The sequence below is a fragment of the Falco biarmicus genome, chromosome 3 (genome assembly GCF_023638135.1).
Source record: "Falco biarmicus isolate bFalBia1 chromosome 3, bFalBia1.pri, whole genome shotgun sequence".
NCBI lineage: Eukaryota > Metazoa > Chordata > Aves > Falconiformes > Falconidae > Falco > Falco biarmicus.
In genome coordinates, this window is record NC_079290.1 from 8,514,853 (window position 1) to 8,542,668 (window position 27,816).

Consider the following 27,816-nt stretch of genomic DNA (forward strand, 5'->3'; position numbering starts at 1 on the left):
AAAATATGAAAGTCTCTGTAATCTGACTGAAAGTTCTTATTTGCATAACTATTATTCAGGTTGTTTCTGAACAAGGGCTGAGTAGGTAAGTCTATTTCATTGATTAGCTGAGAGCCATTTCAGGCACTGTATTAAGAAATAATACAGTAACTCTTTCTGCTCTGATTGTCTGCTGCTCACAGGAGCTACTGCCCAGCCAGGCTGCCAGCTATTGCCCCAGATGCTAGCTAGTTAAATATGTAATTATCATTAGTCATGCATGAATACCATAATGATGGCTAACACACATAACAGAGAAGCAGAGCCTTTTTTTCTGCTCTGGGAAGGGCCTTCAAAAGGCATAGTAATTTTTGTATTCGGAGCATTTGTATCCTAGAGGATGAATTGCTTATTCTGGGCTAATGGCAAACCTGACTTTTGGAACCTTCTTTTTTGCTTTGGTGACAATAGATCTGTTTCTGAGCTTTCCATCATTACTCAGACAAGTAAGCAGAAACATTGTGGTAACTACTCATACAGAAACATAGGAAATTTCAGTAACTCTGAGATGGAAAATGAGACTTTCCAAACATTTAGCAAAACAGAAAGGAAAAATACACAGATAGCCCCTTTCTCCAGTATTATAAAAATATAGTTAGGGCTCTCAAGTGGGTGACCTTAATGCCAGTCCAGGTTTTAAAATGCTGAAAGGGATCCTGTTTCACACATGTCAGGTGAGAGGTGCTGGGCTCCTTTCTGGTCTCTGTATTGCTTTGGTCCTTACCAGAAATTTCTTTCTGTCTCTGTGTCTGAATGAAGCTAGCAGGTAAATAGGTGGAAGCATATCCAGTAGTTTAGCACATGCTGAGGTATACAGGGTTGCAAGTGGTGAATCAATGAAAATTCTTGTTGCTCACATGAGTTTGTTGCATTATGTTTCGTCTGCTAACACAAAGGAGTAGAAAAGCCAATAATGGTCGACATAATCTGAAAAGTTAAACTTTATTCAATTTCTAAGTTGCAAGGTTTGGGGTTTAATGCACTTTAATGCCACAAACCATATAAAAATGTGTATATGTATCAAAAGGGCTAAAAATAAAGAATTGTTTTAGTTCTTTTTGAAATGGAAAATAAGATTCTTCCTGGGGATAAAACCCTCCCAGGAATTTCAAAAGCTCTAACATCAGAGAAAATTTTAACTAAAGTGAGGCAAAGTCATAAAAGCAGTTCAGCTGGAATTTCTCTAAGCGATAATCTTTTACTGTCTTTCATGTCATCAATTGCTTTTAACACCTTACACCCCAAAAAGCAAATTCTTGGTGTTATGGTATATTAATTATTCACTTTTTATTTCTGAATAATCTGTCATAGACTGATAAGAAATAATTTTATCATCTCTGTTAGAGAAATATAGGAAGCTGAGTACCTTTTTTAAAGAATATTAGAGATATAAATTAATTAATTTACAGATCTGTTTTATAAAGCTCTCTGTGCAACTGAGCTTTCTTTACTTACATATGAAAATTATCCAGATAACAACTGTGTCACCAAAGTTTATTATGTTTATGATAAAATATGGCCCCAAAGTATTAAAATTTAGAGCTTTATGTGAAAAAAAATCATATAAGTATTCTAGATATCACAGGTGAGGTAATCTTTTGGTTCATTACATTAAAATGCTGTCTTCCAAATAGCATTTATTTAGTGCATTTAATATGTAGAGAGTATCTGCATGTTTATCACTGTGAAATTGTAAATCTTTTGCTTGAAAGCATTCTAAGGATTTCACCAAGCATCTGAAGTCTACAGTGGCTTTGAAAAATCAAACTGGTGTAGCACATATACCTATATTTTGAGCTCCTGTGTTAACAAATGCAATTACTAGTAATAATAAATAGAGGTTCATGCAGTTACAAAGAAGAAATTGGGGATTAAATTGAAAGGTGTATTAAAACCTTCTCCAAAATTCCTTCGTACTTTCAAAGACTCCCTTCCTAGGAGGAAAAGATGGGGGTTTGACAAATGAGAGTTTATTTTGACTCATCTAGTGGTTTGGCTTGAATAACAAAATGAAGAGGCTTGGTCACTGTGCTGGAGGGTGAGACTTTGAAACTCCACAAAGTCAGGAAGTACCTGCTGCCAATGAATACAGCAAGGAAGATTTGCCCTTGGTGGAGGAGGACCAGGTTGGGAGCACTTTCTGGATGTACACAGTCCATGGGGCCTGATGGGTTGCATCTATGCTGTGGGAGCTGGCTGAAGTCATTGGAAGTTCACTCTGTTGTCTTTGAAAGGTCATGACAATCAAGAGAGGTTTCCAAGAGCTGGAAGCAAATGTCACCCGTACCTTCAAGGTTGGTTGGCAAGAAGGAAGATGTGGGAAACTATAGGCCAGTCAGCCTCACCTAAGTCCCTAGGAAAGTAATGAAGCCCTGGAAACCTGGAAACCATTTCCAAACATGTGGAGGACAAGACAGTGGCTGAGAGTAGTCAGTATGGATTTACAAAGGAGAAATCATGTTCAAGCAACCTGTTAGCCTTCTATAATGAGCGGTGGATAAAGGGAGAGTGTGGATGTTGTTTACCTTGACTTTAAAAAGGCTTTCACACTATCTGGCAAATATCTTCATAGAGAAACTGATGAAGTGTTGATAAGTGGGCAGCAAAGTAGATCAAAAACTTGAAGAAGGGCCAGGCCACTGGAACAAGTTGCCCAGAGAAGTTATGCAATCTCTGTCTGTGGGGAGTTCAAAACCCAGCTCTATGTGGTTCTGGGCAACCTGCTGTAGCTCACCCTGGTTGAGCCGGGGGGGTTGAACTAGATAGACTCCAGAAGTTCCTTCCAACCTCAACCATTTTGTTTTTCTGTGATTCTGTGTTGAGAAGAACCATACAGTGGGTCACACTTGACCACTTGTCAGAAATTACATCAGAGGAATTATATGTTTATTTCCACAAAAGCAATGGCTCCCTCTGTGGTTTTTCAGTAGAGAGTATTAGCCTTTCTTCTAGCTTAGTCTTTGGTCTAGTACTCCAGTTCTACCTGAAAAAAAATAAATATGTGTATCTCTATGGGTTGTGTCCTCTGGTAAGGTGAATTCACTCATTTTAGGGAAGTACCGGATTTAGGTTTCTTCAGACTAAATGTGTCAGTCTTTCTACCTTGAGGCCTGAAGGTATTTTTTTTAGTACAATAGGACTGCACCTTCAGCAATCACAATATATCTGATTGATTGGCCTCAATCTATAATGCTGCAAGTATGACATTATCCTCTCCATAATGCTGTTCTTTGTGAGTTCAGCTAAGGTGCAATTTCATCAGGGACTATTTCAGCACTTTGTTTCACTGAGCTTAACCTTAAAAAGACATTATTGATTTCCTATCTAAACCACAGTTTCATAAACTGCAATAACTACAATTTATGCTTATTGTAAAAACTAAAAGAAATATATGCAGTAAACAAGCTGCTTATTACGTATGAGAAATTATGTGCTCAGCAGGACAAGGGAAGGGATTGTCCCCCTGTACTCAGCACTGGTGAGGCTGCACCTCGAATACCGTGTTCAGTTTTGGGCCCCTCACTGCAAGAAAAACACGGAGGTGCTGGAGTGTGTCCAGAGAAGAGCCACAAAGCTGGTGAAGGGTCCAGAGCACAAGTCCTGTGAGGAGTGGCTGAAGGAGCTGGGGTTTAACCTGGAGAAAAAGAGGCTGAGGGGAGACCTTATCACTCTCTATAACTACCTGAATGGAGATTGTAGACTGGTAAGTCTTCTAGATACCAAGCAATAGGACAAGAGGAAATGGCCTCAAGTTATGCCAGAGGAGGTTTAGGTTGGATATTAGGAAAAATTTCTTCACTGAAAGGGTGGTCAAGCATTGGAACAGGCTGCCCAGGGAAGTGGTTGAGTCAGCATCCCTGGAGCTATTTAAAAGATGAGTAGATGTGGCACTTAGGAACATAGTTTAGTGGTGCACCTTGTTAGGTTTATGGTTGGCCTTAATGGGTCAGTAAGAGGAAGACTCCAATAATTTATTGTGCTGAATGCTAATTTCTGAGTGTTGCTGAGTGTTAATAGATGACAAGACCTGTCTTTCTTCTAATATACTCTTTTCTTGTCCTTTTAATTTAAAATTAAGAAAAGTAAGAAATACTATGAAACAATATTTTCACAAATAAGATTTGCTTTTATTTCTCTGAACAAGACAGATAAGGCTTGTGTGTCATCAAAGTGAGCCCTCTATTTCTTCCTACACCATCTCATCTATTGTCTGCATTAGGCCATAATTGTTGACATTCACAGCAGGCATCTGTCATAAAATTACCCAATTCATTAGTCTTGAATTTAGGAAATGAACAATTGCACACGAGAGACACGGGGATTTATAAAGATGAATGTCAGGCAAGAATATTTTTCTATCTTTTTTAGACACTGTACACAAAAAGCCTTGTGGTTGCTTTTAACAGCTCTGAGTTTAATCACTGACTTCGGTTGGGAACAATTCCACGTTGACTGGAGAGTGGGAGGTTTTACTTGAGTGAAAGGTTTCTTGAGGAGAGACTACCTATTCGCATACAGCTCTGATAGCTGGTGAGTTTTCATGAAACATGCCTGGTTCTGAACAACAAAAAAACAAACAAGGATTACTTTGGCTGAGGTTATTTATAGATGACTGTACTCTAGTTAGAATAGCTGGTTTCAGTGTAACTACAGCCTGGCTCAGTTGCTGTGATGACCTTATGTTCCCATGCTGTAATGGTGGGCAAAACAGAGAACACTGTTCTAAGGAATAAAAATAAAAGCCCTAGAGTTACTATTTCTGATGTTTTAAAATCCATGAAATTTTTTTATTTTTAAATTAGTTCATCATTGGTCAGAAAAGAGTCATAGGGTCATTACAACTGCCAGTCCTAATAGCATATGTAGGTAGGTAAAAACAAGTCAAATTGAGTTGTGAAAAGAGATAAATTACTAAGCGTAAAAGTTATGTATTATTGAGCATTGGAATAAGCACAGTGTAAACTAGGTGATTCCAGAATATTTAGAGGCCTGAGCTGAATGTTCTCAAGGTTAAGATAATTGATGGGTTATCTCTCAGTCCTGTTGTCTCTGGGGCTACCTGTTAATATTCACAAGATTAATGCCTTGAAATTTGTTGGGCAAAACTGCTGTCTGTAATTTTTTCCTGAGGGGTTACCGTCCTCTGAAATCACATAACGCAGTAAATTACATAACACAGTATTGTCAGCACAGATCTATTAACCTTCCAGAAGACCAGAAGAAACTTTAAGAATTGGGCTGAGAGTACAAGCTGAGCTATGGATTTCCATAATGTATTATGGAAAGGAATATTAAGAATTAAATACTTAATACTGTGGTGAGGAAGACAGAGACATTTAAGTCTGTTTTATCCATATTGCAATAATTGGCGATAGAAGACCCATATTTTCAGTTTTAAGTGTCTAAGGTTATACACCGTTTGTATTAAGCAATAATTATGCAATTATATACACAATAAACAAACAAAAGTCTGCAAGGACTCATTTTAAAATATCTAACTTTGAGTTAGTTTTGTAAGTTAGTATATTTATGTGGTCTTTCTAACACAAGAAATTATAATGGATTATTTAAAATGTATTATAATCAGTTTGACCAATAGCAGAAAGTCTTTTAATATTGGGATCTTAGCTGAAGTATGTTTGCAATATGAAGTAATTAATAGAATTCTTGACAGGCTGGGCAAACCAGAAATACCCTAAGAAATAACAAAATGTTATGTTACAGAGCACATTAAAATGTGCTCACATTCATTTCAGTATCCTGCGTTACTTACAAAATTATAAATATATTTGAGTTGCAGCCTGAGATCTCTTAATTCTTACCCTAAAGATATTGCTAATGTGTTGAAAGGTTTTGATTTGTTTGCCTTTCTCTCCTTTCCCCCATCTCATGTATTCATTCAAGAAAACATAGGACAGTAGGGTGAAGGATGGTTTCTTGATTGTCTGTACTTTAGCATTTACATTTACAGATTCTTACCAGAAATGAAAATGTTTATAATTTCTTCAAAAATACAGATTCTAGATCATTGACTAAGTAGGTACAAAATCAACATAGTACTTTTCTGAGACAAGACTAACATGACATGATACAAGACACCATAGAAATAAAATTGATGATGTCACTTCATCATCTGACCATCTTCCTAAAGTGAAGGAAATTCTGTGCTTTTCTGAGGCATTTTTTTTCTTAATTTTAACTGATTATTAAGTTGTAGAGCTGCACTATGTATTTACAGAGTAGTACTGGCCTTGATCTGAATTTCACTGAAATAAACATTAATTATTTTTAACCTGTAGTGAAAATTTCATTTTACCTGAATTAGCTTTCAAGAGTTCAGTGAACCTTGGAGCCTTGATGTATTTTCATTTTTATAATGAAAGTTTCAGTCTTTTTTGTTTGGGTTTTTTTTGTGTTTTTTTTTTTTTTTTTTTTTAACAGTTATGTCCCTGATATTCTTACGCATGCTGTGAGTTAAAGAGGATAAATTCCCATGTAGCAGATGATGGCTCCATGGCTTATATTTAAGTCATAAACGATCTCTTGTAACTGTTGCCAATGATGATAGGGCTGACACTGTGTATAAATAGTTGCATATAGAAGCAATTTATTGTTTTGCACTCACAAAGAATGTTTTTGTATTGGGTTTTTTCATTACTTTTTCTATAACCCTCAGCATTGTATAGCTATGCTTTTTTGGAAGTATGTGTCGTTTGATTTTGTTGTGTCTCCAAACTCTCTTAAGTAATCACTTTTTTATATACTAGAAAGCCAATTATTAATGCATGTCTGCAGAGCTATAATACTTTTATTATTGTAGTGCTTAGAAATGCCAAATATAATTAGACTCCTCTCCAATGTTAGGCACTTCATAAATATGTTTATTGGGTACTGGTATAGTATTTCACATGGGTTTTGTACTATAATATATCTTTGTGGCAACTTTCTTATGAATGTGCTAAAAGGGTATTCATACTTGAAGATCAGGGACATCATTCTCATCTCACTTTGGTTTTATGCCAGTAAAAACTCAATAGAGTATTCCAGATTCATATCACTATCACTTCTGATATCTATAGTCATAACTAACATTCAAATTGAACTCTTGTATCAGTATAGAAAATACAACTCTGCAAATATCCATTCAATATACAGAGGCGTCGGCTTTGAAAGTCAAATCCCAAAATCATAGCCTTAATCACACTCATATTTTTCTTGCCTAGTTGCATAATTAGTAACTTTATATCAAGCACAATATTTGATGTGAAATATTAGGATTTGAGGGCTTTTGTAATAGAATTTAACAAAAGGAGAGTTAAATTCACCTTATTGCATGAGAAAGGCAGTCATCTGCTTGTTGTCCAGTAGTTCAGTCAGTATAGTTCTCTTCCAGATGATTATAAATATCTTACAGAAACACCACGATTCATCTTCCAGTTGTGCATTTTCTATCCATATTTCTCACATTTTATCAGAGTGCTGTCATCAATAAGCTACAGAGCATTTGGAATTTGTATAGGGTATTGGGTTTCTGTTCCTCCTGTTCATCATCAACTTGATATAAATAACCACTGATGCAGAGACCAGGATTCAGGTGTTCAGCTTCATGAGGGGTCAGCCTATATACCTAGAGAGCCATTCTAGGTTTCTATGCAGGTTTTGGCTGGGCTAGAGTTAATTTTCTTCATACTTAGTGTGGGACTATGTTTTGGATTGGTGCTGGAAACAGCGTTAGTAATTCAGGGATGTTTCAGTTATTGCCGAGCAGTGCTTACACAGAGCCAAGGCTTTTTCTGCTCCTCACTCCACCCCACCAGTGAGCAGACTGGGAGTGCACAAAACGCTGGGAGGACACACGGCTGGGACAGCTGACCCAGCTGACCAAAGGGATATTCCATACCATATAGCATCATGTTCAGCAACAAAAGGAGAAGGTTGGCCAGGGGCCACTACTTGAGGAGACTGGTCAGTTGGTGGTGAGCAATTATTTTAATGTACATCCCTTGTCTTTCTTGGGTTTTATTTCTCTCTTTTTGTTATTTTCCTTTTTATAACAAGATTATTATTATGATAATAACAATAAATTTTATTTCAGTTATTAAACTGTACTTATCTTAACCCACCAGTTTTCTCACATCTGGTTTTCCAGTTCTCTTCCCCCCCTCCTGCTGGGGGTGTGGGAGGGAGTAAGCAAGCAACCGTGTGGTGCTTAGTTGCTGGCTGGGGTTAAACCACAACAGCTTCTATGGCTTATTGTGTTCCACACAAACAGAGGTAAAGGAATAACTCTTTTGGATCATCTGAAACAGTGTGGCTAGCAGGACAAGGGAAGTGACTGTCCCCCTGTACTCAGCACTGGTGAGGCTGCACCTCAAATACTGTGTTCAGTGTGGGGCCCCTCACTGTAAGAAAAACACAGAGGTGCTGGAGTGTGTCCAGAGAAGGACAGCAAAGCTGGTGAAAGGTCTAGAGCACAAGTGCTGTGAGGACTGGCTGAGGGAACTGGGGTTTAACCTGGAGAAAAAGAGGCTGAGGGGAGACCTTATCACTCTCTATAACTACCTGAAAGGAGGTTGTAGACTGGTAAGTCTTCTAGATACCAAGCAATAGGACAAGAGGAAATGGCCTCAAGTTATGCCAGAGGAGGTTTAGGTTGGATATTAGGAAAAATTTCTTCACTGAAAGGGTGGTCAAGCATTGGAACAGTCTGCCCAGGGACATGGTGGAATCACCATTCATGGAGGTATTTAAAAAAGCATGTAGATGTGGTGCTTACGGACATGGTTTAGTGGTGGTCTTGGCAGTGGTACGTTAATGGTTGGACTTAATGGTGATCTTAAAGGTCATTTGCAACTTGGATGATTCTGTGATTCTGTAATTCTATGTTAAGACTCCAGTAAGTCAGGTATTTTCTTAACAGGTAGAGACATACATTCTTTTAAGCCCCATGAGAGCTACCTGGCACGGATTCCAGATGTTACACTTGACAAATGGGTTTTGGAGTTGTAGAGGTGGGGTTTGCTCAATCACTCTGTTGAAAGTCTTCTGACTTGTAGGATGTAGATACTGAGAATTATTCTCCTTCGTAGTTGGAGGTTTCAAATCTGTTCATTTGCAATCCCCCTCCTAACCTCTGTTTTGATGTTGCCGAGTACTTCCTACCCTAACTAAAAAAAAAATAAAATAAAAAAGGCAGAAAAAACAAAAATTACTTTTATTTCCAAAGTCTCTAGATAGGTTCTGATGCTCAATAAAGTCAAACTGACAAAAAGATATGGATATCTAGAGTCTAATCAAATAGGAATTCTTTTAACTAAATACCTTTGAGAATATCAACCTGATGTGCCTAAGGTGAGAGAAAGCATATGAAGGTGAGAGATGAACTGAGCTTTTCCACGCACTTTTACCATTCCTTTAACCTCAAGATATATCTTCTCAAATACTTTAGCAGTTAATTTTAATAGATACTGACAGCACAGACTTTTTTTCTGTTGTTGTATATTCTTATTTCAAGATACTGCAGAGAAGTGAGGATAGATGGTCAGCTATTACAGCATATTCACAGTTATAGATCTTAACTGGCTTTCCATCTGGCATGGATCAACCATTTTGCAGTACTGCCAAGTTTTTCAAACCTCTTTTCGGGTAGGAAGATGGTTGCTCTACGTTAGCTGTTGTTTCACATAAGCAAAAGCATTCTCTGTGCTGGTAGATTTATGGTTAAGGTGGCTGCAGAAATGTTCCCACCATCAGCATATAATGGATACTTTGTCAGTAAGCAATTTGCCTCCATTCACGGAGATGCAATTATCAGCTTTGTTGTGCTAAAGACATTTTTGAGTGCTTCGTGGAGCTGTAGTGTTTCTTGCTTGTGTGCATGTGACATTCGGGTATCTGCAATCTGATGCAAGTAGATGCTTCATACAGTTCTGTACTGGTTTTGGCTGGGATAGAGTTAATTTTCTTCATAGTAGCTTGTATGGTACTGTGTTTCGGGTTTGTGCTGGGAACAGTGTTAATAACAGAGATCTTTTAGTCATTGCTGAGCAGAGCTCACACAGAGCCAAGGCCTTTCCTGCTCTCCACACTGCCCCACCAGTGAGTAGACTGGGTGTGCACAAGAAGCTGGTAGGAAACACAGCTTGGACAGCTGACCCCAGCTGACCAAAGGGATATCACATGCCATATGACTTCATGCTCATCAATAAAACTCAGGGGGAGAAGGAGGAAAGGGGGAACATTTGGAGTTATGGTGGGTTTTTTCCCAAGTAACTGTTACACGTGATGGAGCCCTGCTTTCCTGAAGATGACTGAACACCTGCCTACCAATGAGAAGTTGTGAATGAACTTCTTATTTTGCTTTGCTTGCTCATGCAGCTTTTGCTTTCCCTATTAAACTGTTTTTGTCTCAGCCTATGAGTTTTCTCTACTTTTACTCTTCTGCTTCTTTTCCCCATCTCACTGCAATGGGACTGACTAGTGAGCAGCTCGGTGAGGCTGAATTGCCTACTGGGATTAAACCATGACAAAATCAAAGATCATTTAGAGTTTCCTTTCAGACTTCTCTAAATCTGGCCTTATCTGTGTACTAGTGATTGCAGAGGATGTATAGCTGTCCTCTCTAGAAGGGATAACCCTTGCAAGCTTGGTGAGACCATTTGTGTCTGCAGTGCTATGGCTCTCGTTGATAGTGTTATTGCAGCAGTAATAGCATGCATCAGTTTTGCTACTCTGAAAACATTCCTCTGCTCAGGCTGTTTAGATTAACTGCAGTATAATCCAGGTCAGTATCAAAATTCTTGCAGGAGAACCATTTATACTGTACTTCGTTATTCTCAATAAATAATCACAGCAGTGATATTTAATTCATCCTTTGCATTTTATGAGTTTCTAAGTATGCAGTTTTGGGCACAGAGTACATAGGATCGAGATTTCTTAATTACCGTGTTTTAACAGATTGTCCATGATTGCTGCTGGGTCACTTCAGTTTTCTGAACTGTGGAAAAGAGTAAATGTAATCTCACTGCATAAAAGCATGTGTGTGGGGCAGGGAGGGTAACTTCATACAGGCATTCCCTCTGTGTCTCTTTTTGTGGGTTAAGTCATGCGTAAAGGTACTTAAATCCATATAAGACTGTCTGAAGAAATGACTAGCAACAGCTAATATTGAAAAAGAAAAAAACTAGAGTTAAGAAAAATCTGGCATATCTGTGCAAAACTCTCTTACTAATTAAGCCTTTCTTTATAAGCATCAGAGGAAGTAATTCCTTAAAAAAAATAGGAAATATAGTACTTTCCTTATGACTAAATGTTCTGACTGGATTTCTAAATCCTTATCTTCCAGCTCTCATAGCAGTTTTCAGGGCAGAAGTATATAAAGGTGCTAGACTTAAATGTCTAGTGAGTATATGACAACATAAAAACACCAATACAGGTTTAGGTATCCTGGCTGGAAGAGTAACACTTAAAAAGAAAATGCAAAACAATACACTCAGACTAAAATAAATATTAGCCTTAACCTTTGAATTGCTGTACAGGTTCAAACTGTGATTTTAAATATATTCTGTTTGGCCACTTCACCACTCCAAAGCCAGCAATGAAACGCTGGAGAAGAAGAGGTGGCAGGGGATGACCCTGTGTCTCAGTTTCCTACTGCTCAAGCTGGAGCGGTTCCCTTGAGGGCTGAAGTACTGGGATCTCAATTACTGGCCTCCTAACAGCTGAGATTTACATTTTTAAAAAAGAAAATTCTTCATGGTGAACTCTTTTGCAGCTGATGAGGGTATCTCATGCTGCAGTCCTGACCTGCAACACCTATTAGCCTGCCATTTTTCTTTGATACTGCTATTCACCAGCTTTGTGAAGCTGTAGGGAATGAAGCAAGCACTGGCATTGCTCTCTCCTGGCTCTGCAGCACATGGTGTGGAAGGCAGCCTAGGAGATTGACAGAGAAAGGGTTAAAGTGCTCTGTGTTTTGCACTTGGTAACTAACCTTCCAGCCAAGGGGGAATTGTTCTCCTTTCATTGAAGTTCTTCAATCTCTTCGCATTACTTTTGGTGCTGTATAACATTTTAAAAGCTCCCAGACTGACAGACATGGCCGGAGGCAGAGCTCCGCTGGGAGAACTGTAATGTACAGAGCCTCCTCGGCAAAGAGCAGTGGTATAGCAGTTAAATTGAATACAGTATGAAGCAGTGCAGACTATCCCAGAACTTTTTTATGTCATTTTTTTCCAGCTTGCATCTATGGCTGGGTAATTCAGAAAGGTGCTTTGAGTTCTTTGTTCAGTTTTGGGTTTTTTTTCCCTGTGTTTCATGATTACTATGATTTTGCCATAAAAACTAGGCATGCACCCTGCAACTGTGGATCAAGAAAGGCACAGGAGTTTGAAAGTCTTGGAACTGAATTATGGCTGAACACAGTCTGAACCTAATGTTATATACCACTGAATGCATTGAAGACAGAAGCACAAAAAGTCATGTGAACTGTTAAATTAAAAAAGCTGCTAATAGAAATACGTATCAAATATATTAATATTGAGTGCAGCTCTCTATTGTGGTAGGGTCCTATATTAAAGTTTCTTTGCTGAAATAAAATACATAAAGTACAAATGGTAATGCAAGTGGAAGTTTGCGCTCATTGTACCTTAGAATATTTTCCTTTAGATGAAAAAAAAAAAATTGAAATGTCTTCAACACAAAAGATTTTTTTGTTGTTGTTTGGGTTTTTTTAAGGATTATGAGCAGATAGTTCTTCCTTCATTTTTAATCCTTTCTGAAGGTAGCATTAAAATACTCATTTGCACTAGATTCCTTTTCACCACATTTTTTTACTTTCTTTTTTGGTAAGACCTAGAATAGCCTTTCTAATCAGAACAGAAAATCTCACCCTAAATTTAGAAAAGGGAGTGCAGTTATTTTTCTAGGGTGGTGGTTTTTTTCTTCAAAACCTGTTAGATTTTCCAGGTTCCCAATTGTAAATCCTTTCTATTTAGATACTTCAGCATGCACCTAACAAATAAGATTTTCTACATTATTTATTGTTATGTATAGTAACAATATTATTTATAAGGAAAATATAATCTTTGGCACTATTTGAAAATGAAAAATATATATGGTTAGGTACTTTACTGTTTCTTCTTTTCTAAGGTCTATATCATGCCATTGATTTTTAAGCAGAACTCTCATTGATTTGGTAGAAGCTTCTGCTTAAAAATCAATAACACAATATGGCCTTAACAAAGTGGTGAATTCCGTAGTGATATAAATTGTATTTTTGTTTTAAAAATGTAAAATGCATCCATCTTAAATCCTACAAGTAGTATTTCTTGCACAGACAAACAGCAGGCCGTAGAATAAACCCCAGGATGCCTTTCTGGCAGAGACAACAAGCAAAGCATTCCTGCCCTAGACAGTAGGGTGAAGAGTGGGTCTTCTCTTCTCCAATATTTTCTGTGTAAATCCAGAATAAATAATTTTTACATCACTGATGGATAACAGTTTTGTCTGATAACTGGGTCATAAAGCAAAGGCTATGGCCCTGTCCTCAGACAGACATAAAGGTAATGCTAAGCAGAGCAAGAATGAGCTATTCCTGTAATAACTAGAATGTTCTAGAGCAGCTCTGTCCTGCAATCAAAATAGCAATCTTTGAAAACTGTGATTCCTAATCTTTTTCTCTGTCTCTAGAAACTAACTAGGTGTGAGAATTTTGATGAACGCTTCAATGTAATTTTATGTAATTTGATGTTGCCATGTAAATCTCTTTTATAGGTCCCTTTAGATGGAATTTAATGCGGCAAAAACCTTGTCATCAGAAGGATTAATGCCTGCATTAGCATTTCCGCAATAAAATCAGAAGCTAAGTGGTGGAGGCCACAGACACCTCAAACCTGGATTCCTCTGCTCTGCATTAAGTGCTGGAGTTTTTATTACTTGCTGTAGGGAAGCCGTTGCCAATGCTTACAAGGAACTGCTTATCCCTGCTTCTCTGGGTCCTGTTTGATGGAGGTCTCCTGACGCCACTGCATCCACAACCACAACAAACTTTAGAAGCAGAGCCAAGAGATAATGTTGTCCCAATGCCAGGGAGGAGGTCATCTGCTCAGCGAGTCAAACGAGGCTGGGTGTGGAATCAATTTTTTGTGCTGGAGGAGTACATGGGCTCTGAACCTCAGTATGTGGGAAAGGTAATTTTTTACTCTTTCTTTAAAAGTTGAATTAACACAGACAAATAGTAAAATGTGCTATAAAGGTGTACCTATTTCTGGTGGGGCAATTCTTCAACTGACAGGAGTTCCTTCTGTTCATCCCCTTTACCATTCCACCTCTCATATATCCACTATAGATTTTATTATTATTTTTAGTGCACAAAATTATAATATTTACTTTCTACCTTTCTATGTTTGTCTTATTTCATTATCCTTGGTTTTGGAATAAAGCAAGCAAACAAACAAAAACAAAAAAAAAAAAGAGGGGGGAGTTCTGAAATAAGTTTGTGGTGCACAAATATCTTTAATTGAATCTGCTGTAATAGCACATTTGATTTTTAGCAACAAATGTTGGACTGATATCAGAAATAAGATTTCAACCAGAAATCTGTAGCCCAGAATGCACAGTCATTTCTGTGATTGGTATGGTTACTCCAAGTCCATTTTCAACTAACAGAGATACCTGCTTTTTTCTCTTCTGTCTTATGCCTTAGCATCATTTGGTTTTATTTCTGATTGTTCAGATTGTTTTCAAGTATTTCAAATATGTTTTATTGCTTTGTAATTCAAACTGTTGCATTATAGCTTTTATACTCTGTGTGCAGACATGCACATTCACACATGCAGAGAATTTATGCAATTCTCTCTCTCATTATATGACCGTTTCTGTAATAAGGCATAAGTAATTTGATAGCCAACTGTTCAAGGGGTGTGTGAGGTGAATTTAAATAACAGATTTTTCAGAAAGGAAAGCTGAAAGTGAGACCTGAAGAAAAAAGTAGCACAGTATATAATTGGATGCTATGTATGAATTTAAATAAAGGCCCTTACTCAATGAAAATAAGAGGTCAGGGATTCATTGCCTGAGTCCCCAGATGCCACTTCCCTACACAGTAAAACAGCAAAAGACTACATGTGGTTCACTAGATGATTTGACAAACCATCCAAAAATGTATTTAGATATTACACATGTAGGCATTAGTGTTAAGCACTGAAACATACTAGTCAAAACAATTTACAAAGGTGTATGTTTATATCACAGAGATAATATAAAGAGTTTGTTTTACAGTCTGAAGGGGGATCCCGTAATGAAACGTTTTATCTTTGTGACACCCAGTTGATACAAATTTACACTTTTTCTAACACATACCTTTGTTCTGGCCACTAGCTAAAGATGTAAAGACTCTAATCACATTCGATGGTGTAACACAGACAACATGATTGCTATGCTTTTTACCTCAGAAGACAGAGATGTTATTGCTGCACCCCTGTAATTCATTAATCTTTATTCCTTTATGCAAGATAGTAAGATAGCACTTTTCAAAAATTAGGAAAGATCTAATTGCAGCGTAGAACAAGCTATAGTGACGTTTCTTGGTAAGACGTCGTATACCTCTGTTACCTAGTAAATAAAATAGAATATGGAAGGATCTTGGTGATGAAAGACAAAATAAATTAGGATGTTTAGTTAGTACATCAATAACATTAAGTCAAAAAATCTGCTTCCCAAATATACAATTCATAGCAGGTGATAATTTTTTCAACAGTGTTCATTACCTGCTAAATATCCTTTGGATGCTTATTAGAACTTATTTTATCTATATAAACTATTTGCTTCAATATACCAGAAAAAGGAACCTGACAGGTTTTGAATGTCATCTTTGCCTAATCTTTTAAGAAAAAAGCCAATCCCCAAAACCCCCAAACCCAAAACTACAAAAAACCCCAAGATAGAGATGTTAGCTTTTCCTCCTTATATTCCACAAAGCTCTCAAAGAAGGTAGAGAACTGAATGGGAGAACTTCTTTAGAGAAATTGTGCATTTAAATACAGACAATTAAAGCCATGCTTTAATTTAGTATAAATTTAATAGCCATGCTATAATTTAATATCAATCCAAACCATTGTGAACATACTGAAATGTACTCAACAGTGGATATTCAAGATATTTAGATCTTATGTAATTTTTAAAAATCACATAAAATTTTTAAGGTTTGATACACAATTGAGTTCTGGATTGACTACAGAAATAATTTGATTTATATTTACCATAATTTAGATTTATTCCAGAATAATTTATTTTAAAAGTCATTATTTTTATAATACTACTGTGCTATATTTTAAAGCGATATTATGTATATGATAAAGTGCAGGATATTTCATATGACCTGAAATCGCAGGTCTCTTGTCGTCTTCTTCCAGCCATTGTAGCCAGACTTGATATAGGGACATGCACATTGGCGTTTATATTGCTTATTGTAGAATTGCTGCATTAATAATGTCACAGTAATTTATAAACAGGAGTTTAATGTGTCTATTAAATCAGCTGACAATTTCACTACACGGTTAGGGGAGAGTAGTTAATTTTGGGAGCCACCTGTAAAAGAACACAGATTTGCAGCAACAATGTCAGCTCTTATTGACCAATGCGCTTAATTCCTTTTATGTACGTTTTTAGAAGACTATCTCAAGAAGTGTCAGATTGCAAATCAAAATATAGTTTAGAAACTGATGGGGATTAGTCTAGCTCACAGTTAGAGATCTGGAAATAGTGCTTCATGTTGACACATTAAAAGCATTTAACCTGAATATTAAATCGAAGTTTGGAAACCTCATGATATGTAAGAGCCATAAAAATCCATCAGATTACCAAACAAAAGATAGCTCCCTTTAGTAGAGAGGCATGTAAGCAGGCCCAGGCTAAAAAGCAGAACTGGAATATGGTGTTGCCATGTGACTCGTGAAAACTGAAGGGATGCTAGAAGGCTTGTAAAATAAGGCTTGCTCATGTACTTACTTGGCTGTGCTTTATGTTTCTTCCCAATACTGTGAAGCTCCAGAAGGCCAGGTGAAGTGCCACATGTGTGGAATCAGATAAAAAGGTTCATAATTCTTTTTTTCGTGCCAAAGCTCAGTCCTCACTGAATGGTGAGATAAATTACTTGAGTATCAGATCCTCAAGCATGGCCATATCCCAAAATTTTCTAACTACTAACAAGGTAGCAGTTTTATTTGCCCTTATGCAGGGTTAGCTCAAGGGGGTGCAACCCCACCAGAATATTATAAATCTTGTTGCAACCTGTCTTGCTTGATGTGTTTCAATAGTGGCATGCAGAGGCAGCATAAGAAAATGAAAGTTCAAGAGAACAAAATAGGCAAGAACAGTGCAGGTTCTTCATTATTGAGATAATGCTAGCAAAAGTTTTAATTGTCGTACATGTAGCATGCTTGGATTTATATATGTGTCTTTGTGTTCCTAGTGTGTAAACACATTACATCTTTCTTGTGTTGCACACCTGTACAGTTGCTTAGTAAGGATTTTTGCTGGCTGTCCTTAAGCTTGCAGAGACAGGCGTGTGGCAACTCCTACTGAACACTGGCTTGGTACATAGGAAAGGATTGCGAAGTCCTCTTTGAGATAACGGCCATTTCTGTTCTGGTTTCCAGTGTGCAAGAATCAAAATATTCTCAGCTTACTAGGTAGTATCTTGCTAATGAATAACCAATATCTTTTCCAACATTTTGTTCTTCAAACCTGCACTACATTATACATGCTTACATGCAACCTACAACAGATATTTTTTAGTTGTGATCCCTGCCAGCTGAAAAATGTAGTAGTCACAACTGTCCTATGGCACTACAGGGTGCACATAACAATATGGTATTTTTCATCTGACGCAGTCCTGAGAAAGCCTCATCATCTTCACAGGTTTCCCCATATATCAAGGCAGAAACAGTTCTGATCTGGAGGAAGCAGAGCTCTATATCTGTGACCAGAACAGAATGCTTTTCTGAAACCTAGTAATTTATCCTCTACTTCTGAAATATGAGCATAGAATTCATTTATGCATTTTTTTAGTGGACAGTTTTCAATATAGTGAAATTAATGTTGACCACCTTCCACCAGGCTTAAATCATCACCTGTTTCAGAGTGCACACTCGGATTTTACAGTTGTATTCCCTGTTGCATGAGTGCCTGGGTGACAGGGCAGTCTGTGAAGGAAATTTTGCACTGCTTGTGCAGAATCTGTTCTCAGAGAAACAAATTTATAGTGCTGTGACTATCATTTTGGTATTACTCACAAGAACTGACTTAATGTGGAAGAAAAAATAAATTTAAAGGAAAAGAAATATAGGTAGTGAATTTGAAGCTACTGCCCTTTGAAGAAAAAAAACCCCAAAACCAGCTTAAGTCTCTGTTCATAACAGTACCTCGATTAATCTGATGTTTTTAAAAAAATGTATTTCTACTAGATTTCTGCTGAGAGTGTCACAATAATAATATTTAAAGCTGTCAAAAGAGTTTTTCCTAGCTTATCAGATTTTATGCCCACATCTGAAATAACAGTATTAGAGAGAGACCTGTATGTCATTTCCACTAGACATTTGTACAGTGCCATCCTCCAAGAGATGAGAAATGTTTCAGGGAACACTGCTAGTAATGTGTTGACTCGCATGATGCAGAACATCACAGTTACTCGTTCCTGGATGACTTTAATATGAAAGGTCTCCCAAATAGTATTTATAAGAATGAGGTTGATCAGTACATCTGTAACACACAGGAATTCATATACCCACCTCTGTCTGCAGATATTATAGTGAAATTCTTGTTGGGCTTGGTCCTTAGGCAATAATATATATTGTGATCAGGCATGGTCACATTAGTCTGGTGTATTAAACTGACTGACTGAGTTTATACCATGCACATTTTCAAGGAAAAGGATTGTCACAACTTATTGCGGATAGGAAAATCGATGAGGAGAAATTAAATGGTAAAAGAAAGTGTGAGTCAGAACTAGGGGCAGAACTCCAGAGTTCTTATCTTGCTGTGTTGAGCTGAGACTGTTGTCTCTAACAGTTATGTCTGGCCGGTGAAAAATGTGATGACTTTAAAAGCTTTGCATCCTGTATATTGCATAATGTGAGGCAAAAAGCAATTTGACAGCTGCACCTGAAAGTGTGAGAAGGAAGTGGGACCATGGAAACACAAACACTCATGAGCAAGTCAGACTTGCATTTAATGTTTGCTTTTGCATGCTTGTATTTGTATATGGTATAAAGACCTAGTTTTCTTGTCATGTGTGCTAGAGATGAACAGCTTGCACACAACAGAACATTTCTTATTGATCTAGTGTCTTCACTTGTTTATTGATTTACTTGGTTAGCTCAAAGCGGGAATATTGGAAGCAAAATACTGATAGTAGTAACACCTTTTGCATGTGGTCCTTGCATTCATGAAAATTATATGAGGTATTTGGAGATGAAACAAAGATGAGAACTCTGTTCTGTGCTTTCATTGATTGCATGAGAGAGGAGAAAGAGCGAGTTCAGGACCAAGAGAGAGCAAACTGAAAAGAAAGGATCAACTTCCTGAGCTGTAACCCACATTTTAGGGAATGTAAAAGGTTGTGGTCATTGTTCTGGTCTCCTAAGGAGGTCACAGACTGAAATAGTTAAAACTCTCAAACTTAGAAGGCTTTATTGCCCAATAATTCAGCGATCAGTGCAGGAGACTGAAAGCCTGTGGAGATGATCCTGTTGGCACAAAATCACCAGCTCTCACCAGACCTCTGCGTAGGGCTGAATGGATGGTGCTAATGGTGCAAGCCTGAGTCTGAAGTTTATGTTGTCAACAGAGGGAGAATTACAAATGAGCTTGTAGAATAAAACTGCTAAGGCAAAGCCTTTTATTTATTTGGAAACTTTGTATAAATGGCTTCAGCTGGGAAGGACGTTCATTTGAACTACGGAATATGTGAAAGAATGCTTTAGAAAAAGATGTATGAAATGTTTTGAAGGACTTGGGGTGGATAGACAAATGAAAATATTGTCTCCTTTTTTCATCCAAGTGAATCTGAGGACGTTAAATTTATTTCATCTAAATTTGGAGTTTGGCTGAGAACTGCTGACAGACCTGCCAGCCTTGGAAATAGTGTTTCTGATACTATGAATGATCAGGCATAGGCATGTATTACGTATGTCAGCAACTCAAAATTGAATTTATAACTAGTGAAACCTAGATCATAAATTACAATTGAACTGAAGGAGAAACTAGTTGAGATCATGAGATCTCTTTTCTGGAAGAGCATCAGAATGCCAAGTAATTCAGTAGAATTCACCAGTCAGCAAAATGTGGAAAAGTATTACATACCTGTAGCCATTCCTGTATCTGGGTAACAACGTGTGAACCAAAGTAACAAAGAGATTCAGAAATGGAATAAAATCTATGATTGCTGCAACATGTGAGGTGTTAAAAACAAGGAAATAGTGTAATACCTCACTCAAACATGCAACAAAAGTATAAATTCTTAGCAGGAAAAGTGTAATTATATAAATATTAATGAAAGAATTAATGAAATACAGAAATATTAAAGAAAGAATAATAAAATAAAGAATAATAATTAAATAGGAGACTATTTGAAAGCTCAGGATTTCATATTTATTCATATTTTCAAAATGTGGACTTTCGTTTCTTTTGCTCTTTTTGAAGGGACACTGATCTGGTATAAAAACAATATTTTCAATAAACAAATTAGAACAGCAGATTTCAGAAATTTAAATTGATAAAATTTAAATTGATAAAATTTGTTTCATAATTCCACTTAAAATTTAAACCAGAAATGTTTAAATGTGAATATTTACATCATTTAAATTCATTGTTTCAATAAAATACGCAGAATTATTTACATTTTATGAAAACATAGCATGAAAAATGGCCACTGAAATTCATAAACAATATATGAGTATAAAATAAAATTTATTAACAAACTTCAAAATTAAATTCATATTTTTCCAAATAAAATGCTAGATATCCTGAAACAAAAACATGTTCCTAGCAAGAATCAGTCAGTTATTAGCTGAGCATGATCTTCAAGAAAATCGGGTGCTCAGCACTAACCTACAGGAGAAGCTAAAGAGCTGGAAGATTATCCCATTTTCTGCCACTGTAGTTAATATCCTTGTATGTAAGACATAAACAGAAGAGATGGTTGGAACTGGCAGTCTTGTCAGGTGCTGCCATTGCATCTAGCACAGTTTGTGCATCAGGGTCCTGAGAGTCTTTTCGCAGTAGACATCCTAAGGTGCAACCCCCCCTGTGCTTCTGAAGTATATATATTGAACCACAATTTGTAACACTTAACTGATAAGGAAAGCAATGAACTTGGAGCAGGTGTTGGTGTCATGGCATGTGCTGTTTCCCTCTCCCTCACCCACTTCCATGTCCCACAGGCTGTAAATGACCTGTCTCTTCTCCCTCTAGAGATAACCATCCCTTAATCCTTCTTTTTGTCTCCCTGTACCAGACATCTACTCTGCTGCAAAAGCTACGATTCCTTTCCTCTTTACGGAGGGTCTGTTACATATCCAATTACATTGTGAGCAATGAACCCAGTTTACAGTTAACTTCAAACTCCACGCCTTCTCTTCTGATTGGAAATAGACCTTGTGTACCCAAAAGCTTGCTTACCTTTTCCATCTGTTGGTGGAAGTCTAATGAAAAGAACTGCTTTCATAAATGATCCTTGCATTTGCTACATAATAATTTTTGTGTAAAGCAGATTCGGTTACATTCACCTGGAAAAAAATCCCAACATGAATTAAAAGTCAAGAAAAGTCTTAACAAAGAAAAGTGGGAAGTGACAAGACTAAAACTGAGGAAATAAAATATTATATTAAAATAAGTATTGTTCAGATGTCCCAGTACTGGAAAATATTTTTGTTATAGGAATGCTCCTGCATAGTTCTCTCTATGTTGCCACTTCTTCCTGAATATTTATTTAATCTAAATTTAGGTTATAAAATCCAAAATAATCCAGCAATGTTGTAGAGTCTTTTACAAACAAGTGGTTATGCTGGTTTTAAGGGTAGGTTAACTCAAGTATAAACACAATCTGGTTGAAAATTCCTCTTTTTCTTTCCAGGATTATTTTTAAACTCTGATAAATTCCTTGGTTTAGTTCACTGTGTGGTACCAGAAGCATGTGTTCTATGCCCACTGCATGGCGGTGATATATATATATATATTATAGTGCTGTATAGGCAAGAGAGGATGACTGAGGAGAAAGGCATTGAAGTCGAAACTTTCCCTCCTCCACCCAGCCCAAGGGCTCATACCTCATGGAAGGTGAGAAAAGGAGGAGAAAAGTTGAAAGACATAATAATGAATGAAGAAAATGCCTACCAGTATTGACACATGCTGAAAGTAAACCTAATAGTTTTAATTATTAGTTACTACCTTAAATTTAATTGTCTGCTGAAGGAGTTTTTGTTTGATAAATACATGTAAGAAAAAAACCACCCTGTTGGTTCTTGCTGCACTATAAAATATAAAAAGTGTAGGAAAAAACCAGGTTAAAATAGAATGGATGGAATAAGATTTAGAGAAATACTCAAGAAATAAGATGGCATGAGAAGGCAGTTCTATACAAATTTAAAAATTAGTAGTAATAAATGTGTAGATAGTAATGGATGCAGTCAAGAACCTGGTTCTTTTAGAACTGGTGGGACCCCTGCCACTGTAGCAGGAAAGTGGGATTGCAGAGGATCCCCCCATACATGACAGCATAGTGTGCAAACTCTTATCTCCCTGCATTAACATTTTTCATCTTATTGTTAAACAATGACATTTTTCTTCCTCTAGGTTCACATACCTGTACCTCATTGTATTCTGGAGTTATGGTCTCCAGTGGTGGTAGTCAGAATGTTATGGATTGAGCCATGGCAGTGAAAGCTTAAATAGTAAAAAATGCTCCAGAAGTACAATGGGTTTTGTCCAAACAGCTGTGTGCAGTACTTGTTCTTGTATTTACAACACAAGAAAAAAGTGTGTCTAGAGAACAAAGCCAAGCTTGGAAAAAACCTCCTGTCTTCTAGCACCAGCTTTAATTACAGAGATTATTTCATGTGTACATTGTATTTAAGTGTCAGTCCCTGAATATGTAAACTGGAGTTATTACTGATATTGTTGAACTAGTGCCATTATGACCTTGCTACTGCTTGCTAAAAGAATAGATTTTTAGTAACAGATATATTATTCCTCCACGTGTCATGAAAATACTTAACTGATCACTGAAAAAAATATGACTGTTTCAACCTGGACATTATTGTGCTATATTCAGTATCAGTAAGGATTTAGGCTGGGGCCTATGTTGTTTAACATGATCAGAAATGATCCAGGAAGGTTTGTGAATATCCAGCTGACCGTGTTTGCTGTTCATATTAAGCTATTTGAGTTTGTAAAGACAAAGGCTGAATGGGAAAAATGGGAGAAGGACCTTAGGAAATGGGATTAAAATTAGGGATTAAATTTGATATAAAGTGGTACATACTGGGGGAGGAGGGGAATAATTCTAACTTCATTAATGAAATGTTGTGCTCTGTGGAAGCCATAATGTCTCTTAAATGAGATTTTGGTTTATGATAGCTGTATGCACATTTGCTCAGTGTGCAGAGTAAGTGCCAAGAAAGCAAATGGGATGTTAAAAATTCTTAGCAGTGGCAGAAAAAAATAAAAGTCATTAACACAGCTTTGTATCTAAATTGCTGGTGAGCCTATATCTTCCATGTGTGAATTATTTTTCTCTGGTCTCATAGAGGACATGTGTCCCAAAGAAGAGGGAGAAGTACAGAGGATACAAAGGCAGTCAGTATTTTTGGACTGACTCCTAGGTGAGGAATGACTGAGTAAGATAGTTCCCTTAGCCTGGAAAAGGGACAAAGAGGAGGAGATGTGATAGGTTTCCAAAATAACTAGAACAGAGTGGTTAGGCTAAAGGAGGAGGAATCCCTTCTTCACCAATGCAAGATGGGGGACATCAAATGAAGCCAACAGGTGGCACAGTCAGAGCAATGACAAGGAAGTTATTCTTCACAAAATTTATAAATCCCGAATAGGTAGCTCTGCACCACAGGGTGCTATGGATATATAGAATTTTTCACGTGTGTGAGCAGAAAGTGAAGAAGTTAATGAAAAATCAATATCCTGAAGGCTAATAACTACAGTCACCACCAATGTCTCCAGAAACTACTGGAGGCTTGGAAATTATGGGGTGAGCTGTACTTTTGCTAACCTTACGCTTTTCTCTGAGTACTCACTTTTGGACTTTACCAGAGACAGAGTTCTGGGTTGGAGGCCACTTGTGCGCAGCGCAGCACATCATTGCTCTGTGGGGACCGTTGACAGTAACAGACGTTCTCCTCCACTTAGGAGAAAATAATGAGATGTTTTTATATTGGTCTTGTCCCTAAAAGTGACTCATTTAACTTTGTTGAAAGTTTTTTGGACAGTTTGATGGGCAAGAATATGATCAAGGAACAATTCAGTTCTAAACAGAAAAATGTATTTCCTTAAATGTTATTTCTCCTTGTGAAAATAAAAAACATTACTTCTTATACGAAAAATAAAAATATCTGCAGTACTTCATTTGGCAATGTACTGATTGTGTGGTGAATGCAGCTCTATTAGTAAAAATATTACATTCAAAAGATTTAAGACAGTAGAGCAGGTCAGCATTCTCATGTGTTCCTGAGAAAAAAAGTCCAGTTAGAAAGAGGCTTGTGATACTGTTGCAAATAGTCATGCCTTTCAAGATCTTATACTACCTACCATTTCACACTGTTTCTTTAGTTTTCTAGTCCATGTAAATGGCAGACGGTCTTCTTCATAAAGATCCTCAAGAAGAGCTGAGCCTGCTCAGGCCCCCTACAAACCCCTCAGAGGATCCCTTAACACTAAAGAGCTCAGAACACCTAGTCACTGAACGCCTGCGCTGGGCATGGCTGCGGCTGCACTTACTGCCCTGGTAGCTGATGACGGAGCTTGTGCTGCTGCCTGCACACTCCATTTTCCATACTGCCTCTGTGATTCTCCCTCAGCCTCCAGACAAGAGGGAACCAGCTCAGGCCAGCTTGGGGATGGGAGGCGACTCGATCAGGTGCAATGAAACCTCCCAAACAATCTTGACATCTGCATACAGCACAAACGTGGCAACCCTTAAACTGCACCAGTACCTGTACACAAGCACAAACTTAGGCTGCACAAGACAGATCAAATGCGCAAATATTCTTGTATGTCTTCTTGCTGTGTTGTTTTTATTTTTTTATACGAATCTTACGCCCTTTTCAGAAAATGCAATAGGTCATTTAAATCATATGTTGCAATCTGCTTAATGAAATTAAAATGACCACTTGAAAGTGCGTAAGAGTTGAAATCACATCATGCAAGTCTGACTGATAAGCTGAAAAAGCAAAAAGTAAATGAAAAGAAGCTTTTGTTATACCTTCTGCTTCTGTGGAACAAGTCATTGTCTTGCAAATTTGAAAACCTTCAGAGTTCTTTACATGTTTTCATACAATCTTTAGACAGAAAAGGAATACCACATAAACTGAACCACAGTAGATGTTTTATGTGCTGGTTCAATAAAATTTTAGGCCTGTCAGGAATGTGTACACCAGCCTTTTGATTTTTGAATTTTCTTTACCTCTCTGGGTCTTCTTTTCTGTGCCAGTTCCATGCCCTTTAAAGAAATAAGGTGAGGCAAGATGAGAGGATTTTCTGTTCCAGTATCTTAAAGGATAATGTCAATAGATGTGTTTTAATTAGTAGTCTTTTCTCTCTGTGATTATGGCAGTGAGTAAACCACAGTTCCTGGCGATGGCACTGTGCCATTCAGCAGAGGTTGTTCTATTCAAATTTTTCTGGTGTCGCTGCTTTTGAGCAGTGATGTCTGAGCTGTTGATCACAGATACTTATGTGTCTTTTTTGGTTTTGGTTTACCACCCCCTCCCTTGTTACCTTGGTGTTGATGTAGAATTGCTGTGTTGAAGAGAGTACAGTTTTTTAGTGTTTCATAGCATAGGATCCAAAGGTGTTTTCTTCAGGGTGTCAAAATATTTGGATAGTTAACAAGAGTTATTGTTTCAAAAATTACGGCTTTTACATATTTATTTATTATGGCTTATATGATTTCAGGATTACAATGTAAAAAGTGGTGCAGAGCAGTCTAATTACTCTTACATTAAATTTTTCCTTACTGTGAGAACTGAAGCATAAACTTGTCAAAGAGCAAGCAGAGAAAAAGAGTGTCACTGAAGTTATTAATGGAATGTGTATCTTCTAGTATCGGAGAGCACTTTTGCAGCACCATCACATAAGCCAGTTAGTAGCTCCTGCTTGTAAAATCCAGCTGTATCAGCTTAACAGCAGGTAAACTGCTTCTAGTTTAACCCTAATTGACGCCAGTAGTAGAGTCCAAGAAAAAAATCAATGAGTGTTGGTGGAATTAGGAAATTCCCACATAAGCCTAATGAATTCTGGCAGGCAGCATTTGTGCAGTTTAAGAACTGTAAAAAAGATGCTGAGACTTGAAACATTGACCAGTTTTACTAAGAATTTCTTTTCAGTAAAGGTATGTGTGGCTGACATTTTAAAAAAGTACAGTATTTACTTATGAGGATTTTCTATGCTGATAGACTAATTTGGTATTATCAAAAAGTTAAAGGGAAATAACACACTTGCTATCTACGTTTGAAAAAGTAATTTTGGGTTTTTTTGTATAACAAAATGCAGAATCAAAAATAAGTTATTTCATGTGGGATACAAACAGGACTGGGTTAATGTATTTGCCATTTTGCCATGTTCATTGCAATGCTTTGTTTGTCATGTCTGAAAGCTATTGTAAGGTCTGGTTGTGAATTCCACTTCCTACATAATTTCTTCTTTCCAAGTGTGAAATTCTGCCAGATGAGCCTTTTAGCAACTACAGCATAATTTTATTCCCCAGGGTAGTAAAATTAGATATTTTTTCAATTAAAAAATAATGTGTAACCTAGTCTTTTATGTTGGAGGAACTTTTTTTTTTTTTTGGTTAAGAAATTGTAATTGATCCTACAAAAAAATTGAATTGTTCTGTTCTCTACACTTATTACCATCTCTATAGGGTACTGTGATTCAGAGAGGTGTTTTTATGGGCCTCATCACTAAGGCATCTGAACATTGCAATGATTATCCTTACAGTGGCTCTGTGAGGCAAGAAAGCATTAGCTCTTTCCGTAAGTAGGGAGCTGAAGCACAGGAAAGACTGAATTACTTGTCAGAGCAATTATCAAAATTATATTGAAACCCTAGAGACTACAAAGTCAGTCTTTCTGATTTTTTTATTATTTTTATATGCATTTTAATAGAAATAATGGTCTACAGTTGAATATTGTCTGAATTGATAAGGAGGGAGTTCTGTCTGTGCTGAACAACACGGTCACTGAGAAAGCTGGGCATATCTGCCTACCTGGAATGAAATAAAGGATTAATGATTTAATTCCTCTACATCCAGACACTGCAGTGCTCTTTAGATTAAATAGTTAGCATCCAAGTCCATTCTTAGTCTTGACATTAATAATGTCAAATTTGTAACTGCAAGCTGAAGTAAGCTCAAGCAAAAGAGGGAAGGGGAGAAAAGGGCAATGCTGTCGATTCCTTGTTAGCCTACTGTATTCAGGGATCATCAGACTAGATGACAAAATTATTAAAATGACAAAGAAAACAGGCAATCAAAAATGTTGTGCTCATAAT

At 37.1% G+C, this 27,816-nt stretch overlaps 1 protein-coding gene across 4 annotated transcripts in view; it reads left to right on the forward strand.

Moving 5' to 3' along the window:
* The window catches only part of CDH12 (cadherin 12), a 220,698-nt gene that overhangs the window by 52,142 nt on the left and 140,740 nt on the right, over nt 1-27,816 (forward strand). For all 4 annotated transcript variants that reach the window (XM_056333477.1, XM_056333476.1, XM_056333478.1 and 1 more), the window contains one exon: nt 13,813-14,228. In XM_056333477.1, the coding sequence (XP_056189452.1) occupies nt 13,998-14,228 (231 nt within the window). In that variant the 5' untranslated portion in view covers nt 13,813-13,997. The remainder of the gene's footprint in view (nt 1-13,812; nt 14,229-27,816) is intronic.